Here is an 11,722-nt window from a genome sequence, read left to right on the forward strand (position 1 = left end):
AATAAAATTATTGCACTGCTCCTCTGTGAAATTATTACAGGCATAGGTGTGAGGATTGAGTAAATGATTTATCATGGAAAAAAGTTATTTGGAATTTCCAGGACTGTTGTTGATTAAATTTGAATTGTATTGAGATCTGGCAGTGGTCAGTGTCCTGGAGTAGTTTTTTTTTGGTGTTCCTGATAAGCTAATTTGTGGACCGTTAACACTAGAATTACCAGAGCCTACGAAAAAACTCGTAAATCCGTCCCACCTTAAATCGCGTCTTAAATCCGTTTGCACCTCTCCGCCAGAGTCCTTTGTCATCTAAATGTGCTGATAAACCAAAGCTACTAGCAGCCAGCTATTCCATCCCCCCACCGACTTAGAATGAACTTCTCTCCTAGCTCAAGCCTTGCCTTGATTTGATTACCTGGGATTGAAGTGGAGTTTTACAGTGGAAATAATTCTAGCGTTATTTGGAATACACGTATTTCATGTGTGTTCCATTTCTATAGTAGGCTGTGCAAACACATTTTTAAAACAGAAACGTTTTTCATATTCTAATAGTAAATGACAAAATGTAGGCATAAACTATATAACGTATGAAGCCTGAAGTCCATATATCAAAGAAACACTTTCACAAAAGGTACAAATAAGAGAACACGTGCGCTTTCATTCAAAAAATTAAAAAAAAAAAAAGCCACGTTAGCATGCCACATTGACACACTTATTACAACCGCCGCGGTGGCGTAGTGGGATCAGAGGGTGGCAAGTTCGATCCCGCACGGCTCCACTTCGAGAAATGAACTGCATTTATTCTTACAATTTTAGAATAACAACATAAATTTGATTTCAGTCTGTAACAGCCGGTGTACCTTATGATACTGGTAAAGGTTAGCTTTTTTTTTTTTTTTTTTTAATTCACTTTTCATTCTCGCAGTCGCATTCAGAATCAATCCATACAACCCCATCTGACACAGCTGGTTTCACATAAATAAAAGTGCACTTTTATTCAAGACTATAACCGAAGAATAAAGAAAGCAAGTTACAGTTGGTGGTTGATACGACAGCTTGCGTGGTGCAATGTTAAGAACTGCTGATTTCCGATCCGTGCTATATAAAATCATCACATTCAAATATTAACAGTTCCCACACACCCAAGTCCGCCATTCCTACATTTACGACATGTGTACTTGTTGCAGTGTACACACCTCTCTGTGCTATGGTTCCTATTACAGTGAATGAGCACCTGACACTGTACTTTCTTCCCTGGGGGAAGCTGAGGTCTTAGAACGGAAGTTTGTTGACGCTGTATCATCTTTTCTTTTTCCATCGCCTTTTCCTGTAAGAAGCGACGACGAAGTTCCTCTGCATGGTGAGCCATGAACACTCTTCTTTTCTCAGCGGACCCCGTGCATGCCTTATACAGTACGTGTGCGTTCATCGCTGCTAGGTCAAGGATGTTGTAGAACACAGCAACTGGCCACCTGTGTGTTCCTGTTCGCACTGAACAAGCACGCGCCTTCTGGTCCATGATGTCAACGCCACGCTGGGGAAAAAAGAAAGACAAATATATGTGACATTTTGAAGAAATCATTTTATCACCAGAATAGCACCAGAATACTTCGTCACACTAATATGTTTTTCATTAGCATACCTTCATGTGGTTGTAGTCTGTGACCGTGTTTGTTTTTTTTTTTTTTTATCTTGCCCAATCTCCACATCATGGTGCATTGTGCTGAGAATGCAGACAGACTTCATCTTTTTGGGCACATACACTGTCAGCATGGCACTGGGAGATCTAAACACCAGCGTGGAGAATTGTTCGTGTACTGAACTGACTTTAGCTGCAGGTGGAAGTTCCCGTCGCACTTTATTCATGGTGCCAAGCAGAGTTGTATTGCGGTGCAGCAGTCTATTAGCCAGCGAAAGTGACGTGAAGAAGTTGTCTGTTGTTACGGTTCTGCCTTTGTCCAGAAATGGCTCCATAAGCTTTATGACCACAGACTCGGAAAGTCTTTCTCCCGTGGGACAACTGGGATCTTTTCCTAAATAAGGAGTGGCATTGCACATGTACTTTGTCTCCAAATCTGCCGCAATCCAAAAAGGCAGAACCGTAACAACAGACAACTTCTTCACGTCACTTTCGCTGGGTAATAGACTGCTGCACCGCAGTACAACTCTGCTTGGCACCATGAATAAAGTGCGACGGGAACTTTCACCTGCAGCTAAAGTCAGTTCAGTACACGAACAATTCTCCACGCTGGTGTTTAGATCTCCCAGTGCCATGCTGACAGTGTATGTGCCCAAAAAGATGAAGTCTGTCTGCATTCTCAGCACAATGCACCATGATGTGGAGATTGGGCAAGATAAAAAAAAAAAAAACCAAACATGGTCACAGACTACAACCACATGAAGGTATGCTAATGAAAAACATATTAGTGTGACGAAGTATTCTGGTGCTATTCTGGTGATAAAATGATTTCTTCAAAATGTCACATATATTTGTCTTTCTTTTTTCCCCAGAGTGGCGTTGACATCATGGACCAGAAGGCGCGTGCTTGTTCAGTGCGAACAGGAGCACGCAGGTGGCCGGTTGCTGTGTTCTACAACATCCTTGACCTAGCAGCGATGAACGCACACGTACTGTATAAGGCATGCATGGGGTCCACTGAGAAAAGAAGAGTGTTCATGGCTCACCTTGCAGAGGAACTTCGTCGTCGCTTCTTACAGGAAAAGGCGATGGAAAAAGAAAAGATGATACAGCGTCAACAAACTTCCGTTCTAAGACCTCAGCTTCCCCCAGGGAAGAAAGTACAGTGTCAGGTGCTCATTCACTGTAATAGGAACCATAGCACAGAGAGGTGTGTACACTGCAACAAGTACACATGTCGTAAATGTAGGAATGGCGGACCTTGGGTGTGTGGGAACTGTTAATATTTGAATGTGATGATTTTATATAGCACGGATCGGAAATCAGCAGTTCTTAACATTGCACCACGCAAGCTGTCGTATCAACCACCAACTGTAACTTGCTTTCTTTATTCTTCGGTTATAGTCTTGAATAAAAGTGCACTTTTATTTATGTGAAACCAGCTGTGTCAGATGGGGTTGTATGGATTGATTCTAAATGCGACTGCGAGAATGAAAAGTGAATTAAAAAAAAAAAAAAAAAAAAAAAGCTAACCTTTACCAGTATCATAAGGTACACCGGCTGTTACAGACTGAAATCAAATTTATGTTGTTATTCTAAAATTGTAAGAATAAATGCAGTTCATTTCTCGAAGTGGAGCCGTGCGGGATCGAACTCGCCACCCTCTGATCCCCAGTCAGGAGCTGATACCACTACGCCACCGCGGCGGTTGTAATAAGTGTGTCAATGTGGCATGCTAACGCGGCTTTTTTTTTTTAAATTTTTTGAATGAAAGCGCACGTGTTCTCTTATTTGTACCTTTTGTGAAAGTGTTTCTTTGATATATGGACTTCAGGCTTCATACGTTATATAGTTTATGCCTACATTTTGTCATTTACTATTAGAATATGAAAAACATTTCTGTTTTAAAAATGTGTTTGCACAGCCTACTATAGAAATGGAACACACATGAAATGCGTGTATTCCAAATAACGCTAGAATTATTTCCACTGTAAAACTCCACTTCAATCCCAGGTAATCAAATCAAGGCAAGGCTTGAGCTAGGAGAGAAGTTCATTCTAAGTCGGTGGGGGGATGGAATAGCTGGCTGCTAGTAGCTTTGGTTTATCAGCACATTTAGATGACAAAGGACTCTGGCGGAGAGGTGCAAACGGATTTAAGACGCGATTTAAGGTGGGACGGATTTACGAGTTTTTTCGTAGGCTCTGGTAATTCTAGTGTTAAACTGGTTGCAACAAAACACCGCTTGAGGGCTCGCCCAGCTGCTTTCATCTGTCGAAGCTCATTTGTAAACCACGGGGCAGATTTTACAAAAGAGACCACTCATGATTTAACTGGGGCATGGGTCTCAAGGATGTTGTGGAGCCCATTGTTGTAATAATCGACTAATTCACTGACAGAAGAAAGGTGGGGAGCAATGGAGAAGTTCTTAATGTCAGCATTTAAATCAGTCAAATACATTTTTTTCAGGTTCCTGAAGCGAACACAACGCTGTGGTTTAGAGTATAGTGAATTTGTGGGTAAATCCATTGAGATAATGTGGTGGGGACTGCACTGGCAACTGTGGGATTTAAAGTGCAATGCTTAGTTTTTAGAATTTGTTTTTGCATAAATAATGATAGCAATATATTTATTAACAAATTTACAGTGTGGAAAAGCTTATTATATCAATAATTCTAATTGGCCATTACAATATCTTTCTTAATTATTTTCTTGACATTCTTGGTTTTGCTTGGTCTGCCTGTGGATATGTGGTCACAAATGATTTACTGTTTTCAGTAATTTTGTTTTCACTTGACTTTATTATTGTTTGCCTGTAAAGTAAAGTAATCCATTTCAGAATATGATTATATATGGGTATATACTAGTGGTTCTCAAATGTTGGGGGACCCCATGTTGCTTGCAGGTGTTTGTTCAAACCAATTCTTATTTTAATTGAAATGTTAAATTTTACTTTGGCATTCATTTACCCAGATAGTTAGCATTTGATTCCTTTTCATTCCTTTTCATTCCTTTTCATGCATGCCATACAGTTTTAGTTCTCTATATCAATTAAGTAGCATAAGAACTAGACTTAAGCACATCCGCTTTCAATTAATAAAAAGTAATGTAAATACATTAGTAATACATTGTGGTTTTAAACTGATGTAACATGACAAAACTTTTCCAAAATCTAAACAGTATGACAGATAAATGCTTTGTGAGTCATAGATCCCAAACCCTGTTGAAATCAATCTTTAATCTCGGATGTGTTAGCAAATACAAAGCTGTTCAAGGAAATTTCTGCAGGCAAAAAAAAAAACAAAACAGATTACTGGTGCCATTGCTTTCCCAGTCACAAAAGACATACATTTAATCACATAGGTTTTACTGTGGTTGTGAATGGGATGTTCATGAATCATAATGGAAAACATTAGTTTCAAATACAGTACAGTTGTTCTTAATTCATTTTAATGCTATTTTTAAAAATATATATAAAATGCAATCGTTCAAATCCTATCTCTGTTAGAGTAATCAATTTATCACATAATCACAATATACAATTGTGCCCATTTTGTATAGTACTAGTTAAAATGTATAATTTTATTTTAATTCCCTTTCTTTACTAATTTTAGATTACTATTTTACAAACAAAGTAGTATATCTAACCTGTTTTTTACCTGATAATGTTTTGCAATATGTGTTTTAAACACACACAAAACATTATCAGGTAAAAGCAAGTTAAATATAAATTATACTTTAGTTTATTTAATATAATGTATTATTGGTCTACTATATGTATCAATCTGTGTGTAATGCTATTGGCCATGGTATAGTACGTGCAGTCTGTTGGTGTCATGTGTCTGGACTAAGCTCAGTGAATCCAGATTTAGACCTTCTTTAAACCTAGGCTAATCTGCTTGTTATACAGTGCACATTTTTCCAGACTTGGTCCTGAGGCACTTTTGTAATAGCAAGGGAAACCCAAAGAACAAGACTGCCACGCGAGTGGCACTGCTGTTTCATACCACTTGGAATCAGGTTCCCTTGCTGACTGGGGTGCCGCCTTTTTGGAGATTTCATTTGTTTTTTTTTCTGATGTGGCCCAAAACTAATATCTTCCCAGAATTAGTAACATTTGGCATCTGAGTATTTTACTGTACTAAGCGGACCTTCAAGGGGTGGGTGGGAGGAGTGTTTCATTCTATTAAATAATTATTTTTATCAGTAGTTAAACTCAAATTCTTTTTTTTTTATTGGTCTCCATGTCCTCATGGTAGTAATGAGAGTAAAAAAAATAGGTCAAAGGGAATAGAGGTGCATCCCAAAAACCCACTGTTAAATAGGTACAGCAATTCATGTTTATCTGTCTATGCAATATAATGTATTTGTTGTCTATGTATGCTTAAAATATGATCATTTATTTTCACCACATTTTGCTATGTTCTCTCTCAAATACATATTTTCTTTGCATTATGTACCTGTGTCTTTTTTTGGCTTCATAATGTATATTTTTATGAGGAGGTGGGAAGCAACAGGCTATTGTTTTCCATAGACAAAAAAAACTTCCTGGGTGGAAGTTTAACATAAAATATCACAACAGGATACCAGGCAGATAAAAAGGGTTACTTATGCTGCATTCAAAAAAGGCAAACATAGTTCAATTTCTGGGGCTAATTTTGTCTTTTTTTTTTTTTTTTATGGTGAAACTCTAAAAATAGTAACAAAAACTGATGCTGTATGCCAAACCTATCACACAGATTTTATAAGTTCTCTCTTCTTTTAATTATTGATCTCAAACAAATGTATTAGTAAATTTGTATTTTTGTATAGCAATTATTTTCAGGTATAGGTATTCTTTTAAAGTATGTGTGTGTGATTTTTTTTTTTTATAGCTCAAACACAGGAAAAAATTCAATTTGATAAGTAGTAATTAGTAATTTGGATCAAAGGATCATGGGCATTTGCAGCTACTTGAATATTCATGTTTTCTTCAGTGTTTCAAGCTTTCATTTGAAACAGAGTACTATCTAAAAATCATTTACAAAGCAGTCAGTATTGCAACTAAAAAACAGTTCCTGTGTATAGAAAACAAAGAATCATATAGACAGAACAGAAAAGCAATCAAAGCATACTTGAATAGAACAGAGCATATAGGCAATTAATAACCAAGCAATCAGAAATAAAGTGGACAAGAATGTCAGCTATGGCATGGCTTAAGAGAAGAAATCTGCTTACATAACTTTTGGTTGTAAACATTTCCCCTCACTTTGTAAATTAATACCAATCTTCAACCCGCATGCCGGGTTACATATTTTACCTTAGGCCGTGATGCTGGGAAAAGTGGCAAAAGCGTACTGAACAAATTAGCCATATTTATGTAAAAGAATGTTCTAGAGGCCCAATACATCTGCTGATTTGCCTTGTAACCAGGCTTGTAATTACTGAATAGTGTTTAATTGACCAGCATGTTAACAAGGTTTTTAATTGTCTTTCTCAGTTCACTTTAGGATAACATCAGTCTATATATTTATTTATTTGGTTAAATGGATTTTTTTGTATTTTACTTCCAAATCACAATTATCGTCATATGGATACAAAGTTCGCCGTGACCCTGTAGTTAGGATATAGCGGGTTGGATAATGGATGGATGGATACAAAGTTAGCAAGTTCAGTGAAGAATTATCAACAAGGGTGACACTCTGAATACTAAGTCATTTTGTGATGCAAGCTTATATTGGGATTCCTTTAGCAGAAGAACCTTGTTTTGAATGTGCATAGCATTCTTACTTGGTCATATATATATATATATATATATATATATATATATATTAGGGGTGGGCGGTATGACCAAAATTCTATATCACGGTATTTTTCTAAATTATCACGGTATTTGACGGTATTTTTTTCCCATGCATGAGTGGATGTTAAACACATTTTACACTGCAATTACTGGCTAAGAATAACCTATTCCACTGTCAAGAGCATTGTACATTGTACAAAAAAAATATTTTAATGTGCACACAAGTATTAATACAGGTTTGCATTGCCCCATAAAGTGATACTTTTCAAGGGGGTGGCACTAATGAAGAGAAGGAAATCACATTGCATGACAGATGCAGTCAAAATATAGAACCTTTTTATTTAACAAATTTTGCAAAAATTTAAATTATAATTTTGACAACATATTTTCAAACATCCAAAGAGGTATTTAGACTTAGGAAAATATCCAGAGGTGCTTGTCAAAAGTTGTATTGCACTGAACATGTCTTAGAAAAGGAATAAACAAATATTTTTTGTAAAACAACTACACTTTCTGTTAATGTTAACAATCTCTGTCCACTGACACGTTAAAGTGACTTTTTAAACAACTTCACCATCATTAAACAGCATAATATTTAAACTAATAAATAATAACAATAAAATAAATAATTGTATTATTACTGATAGTTGCACTATTACTTCAAGGCTTCAAAAGCCCAGGTGCATTACACAGTATTCACCAAATTAAAATAAAATAAAACAAGTGCAATCTTGGTGATGACATCTTTACCAACTGAACTATCATTTAGGCAAACTGCATTAATATGGACCTTGCTTCAAGCTAAGCTATATACATAAATAATACAACTGCAACTTGCATTTATAATTGTATTTGTGGTATAGCCCTACGGAATCGTATTAGGGCCACGGTGAAGAAAAAAAAATACGGACACGGAAGAAAAAAAAACTATACGTCGAGAATAAAGTCAACATTTCCACTCTATTCTCATAGTTTACTTTATAATTAAAGTAGAATGTCGTAAACTAAACTTCATCCTAAAATCATTGTTTAATTTACTAGATTTTCTCAAACCCCGTCGTAAGTTAATGTAGCACATTAAATGCTTTGTGTTTTGTTCCACGACAAAGTTGTTAATCACTACGCTTCTTAAACTGACTTCCTCCGCACTAAGAGGAGACAGCGATCACCATACAGAATCCATTCACTGTATGATATTCCTGCTCTCTGAAAATTTAGAATGCTAAGATAAATACTTGATATCATTTTCATGATGAAATGCATTAAAGCAGGTATTAAACATGCACGGTAGTGAGGCGGTAGTGCTGCTCCCTCGCAGTAAGGGGTCCCCAGGTGTATGTTCAGTGTAGAGAACTTTATGGCAGGTGTAACGAGGCTCCGAAAAACTGGATGTATGAATGGGTATCGCAAAGGTTTAACTTAAATATTGTTTAAATGTTGGGTTTGTGATCTGGTGGTCGGAGAGACGAACACAGAATTCAATGGATGTTATTCTGAGCAGGCTTTCTTTATTGCACGCTTGCTGTCTCTATCTGACGTACCAAAACCCCAATTTCTATCCTTCCTTTTTCTTTCTCCACATAACCAATCACCACACAATAAATGTCTTTGTGAAATTAAAACTAGTTATAAACTTAGCCCACGGAGTGTTCAGAACTTTAAAAATATCTTCGTAATACATGTTTAATTATGCCATCCATTCAGGGTTGTGTCCATCCCTGAACGAGTTGCCAGCACATCGCAGGATGAATACGAGCAAAACACACACTAGCAGGGTCAATATAGCACAACAAAACCCCACATCCTACATGACTTTGAAAGGAAACTGAAGCACGCCGAGTAAACCCACCAGAAAAACATGCAAATGCAAGGCAGGGAACACCCGGGACACCCTTGCTGCGAGGCAGCAGTGCAACCTCCACGCCGCCGTGCCCCCACATGATTAATGCATGTTTTAATGCATTTCACCATGAAAATTATATCAAGTATTTATCTTGGCATTCTAAATGTTCAGAGAGCATGAATATCATGTGAATGGATTCTGTGCGGCGATCGCTGCCGGTGCCTCCTCTTAGTGCAGAGGAAGTCAGTTTAAGAAGCTCGGGGAACACTTAACACAAAGCATTTAATGTGCTATATAACTTATGACGGGGTTTGAGAAAATCTAGTAAAATATTCATTTTACGATGAAGTTTAGTTTACGATGTTCTACTTTAATGACAAAGTACGAGAATAAAGTCAACATGTCGTCACAATATTACGCAGTACCCAGGTACATTACACTGTATTGAAAACAAATAAAACAAGTACAACTTGGCTTGCAGTATTATCCAGTGGTATAGAAACAGTATTTACACATCTGACCTTTTAAAACTAAAGCATCTCCAGGCGACAGACGTAACTCCTTTTTTTCGGCTCTCTGTCCATTTTCACCGCGCAGCATACCTATGCAACCGCTCACTATTTGGTGGTGTAGCAGTGAAAAAGAGCCCTAGTGCAACAAATCTGTGTTTAGCGGTGTAGCAGTGAAAAAGGTCCCCACTTGAACAGTTTCCTGCTGCGCCACGTTCCGAACGTCATTTAGGCAATTTAAACCGGTGTTGCGGTATAAGAAAAATCCGTATCGTAAAAAAAATAAAAAAACGGTTTTCGGTATGAACCGGTATACTGCCCAGCACTAATATATAATATATATATATATATATATATAATTTTTTTTTTTTTATTTATTAAGGTGCTATCATATTGGATTCACTTAAATTTGAATCACAATTTTTTGTCTTTAGCCTGCAGTAGTCCTGTTTGAGATTTTAAGCCGAATCCTTCAATCCTTCCACCTCTCTGTATTTCTTCCTGATGTTGCTTAGTCAATTAGCTGATAAAATCCTTACAGAGAAGACATGTAAACTCCACAGAGACAATACCTGTGGTAAATTAACATTTTGAAAAAGTAAAATGCAGGAGCAAGTTTATTTACTGTATACTGTGTTGGTTTTGTTTCATAGTGTGTTGCTTTCTGTTAAATTTAAAATTATAAACACAAAATATCATAATGGGTTAATTGGTTCTGTGACTGAATTGACCTGATGCATTTTTAATACTGCATGCAAGAAATTACAAAGGGGGGGGGGGGGAACTACTTTAAGACTTTGGGGCAGTTTCTACTTCTTCCCCTACCTGCTGCTGCCAGAACATCCTAAGCAGACAAATGGAAATTTGCTTAGTTATTTTAGTCATCTGTTATCTTTACATTATATTAAACATTTATAATATGAATTCCTGATGGTAATCAAGATCCATTATACTCATGTCACAGGTGGAAACTTGAACAATAAAGTCTAAGCACACCAGATGAGTTTACAAGGAATTGTATATTTACAGTGCTTTGTTTATAGCCTGTAATGATGCTTCTCCCACAACTAACTCCAGTGGGAATTTCATTCTGATACAAGGATGGTGTAAGATAAGTATACAACAAGTCTCACAATGAAAAACAAAATTGAAACTGTGGCATTAGGCTTGAGTGCAAAACTGTTTTGCTCACAATTTAATATGACCTATTTTCTCATTTTTTTTAAACTGCCAGAAATTCATTTTGCAAAAAGTGACTTTAGGGCTGGAGAAATATGACTTTTACATCAGATACTAGGCTGCTGCTGTTCTGTAGCTGTCTGTTGTCCAGGCAATAATCTCTTGTTGTATACACTGAGCAATCAAAAATGTAAACTTCGTGCTGCAGAGTGTGTAAAATGTGGTGATATGGCATTACTGTATATACAGTAAATGTGAAATCACACTATTTCACATGACTTATCTTTGAAGAAAAGATTGTTTTATTTTATATATTTTAATTGTTTTTCTTTTCTTACAGGCCATGGTGGCATGCTATCCAGGCAATGGAACAGGATATGTGCGTCATGTGGACAATCCAAATGGAGATGGGAGATGTGTCACATGTATATACTATCTTAACAAAAACTGGGATGCCAAGGTATGTGTTTTAAGGAAAATGTAACATAACAAGAAAACTGTTTAGCTAGAATATTTTAGCAGTTTGTCTGCATCATTAGACTACACATATAGTTAAATCCACTCTTTGGTTCTTCACACAAACTAATCCTTCTTACTAATATTTTAACTTGTATCAACCTACTGCAAATAAATTGTAAACAGGAGGTCTTCCTGGTGTTCTGTTAATATTCATTGCTGTTTCTGTATATAAATATGTAGTAACGAAAAGTTTTTTGTTTTTGTTGTAACTTCATACCAAGAATGAATCCAAACATAGGAAAAATGGTAGTGTT

The 11,722-nt window shown here is 36.6% G+C and overlaps 1 protein-coding gene across 1 annotated transcript in view; it reads left to right on the forward strand.

Moving 5' to 3' along the window:
* The window catches only part of egln1a (egl-9 family hypoxia-inducible factor 1a), a 119,638-nt gene that overhangs the window by 75,964 nt on the left and 31,952 nt on the right, over nt 1-11,722 (forward strand). Inside the window, exon 2 of the mRNA XM_028820596.2 lies at nt 11,290-11,409. Within this exon, the coding sequence (XP_028676429.1) occupies nt 11,290-11,409 (120 nt within the window). The remainder of the gene's footprint in view (nt 1-11,289; nt 11,410-11,722) is intronic.

This window comes from Erpetoichthys calabaricus, chromosome 15 (genome assembly GCF_900747795.2).
Source record: "Erpetoichthys calabaricus chromosome 15, fErpCal1.3, whole genome shotgun sequence".
Lineage (NCBI taxonomy): Eukaryota > Metazoa > Chordata > Cladistia > Polypteriformes > Polypteridae > Erpetoichthys > Erpetoichthys calabaricus.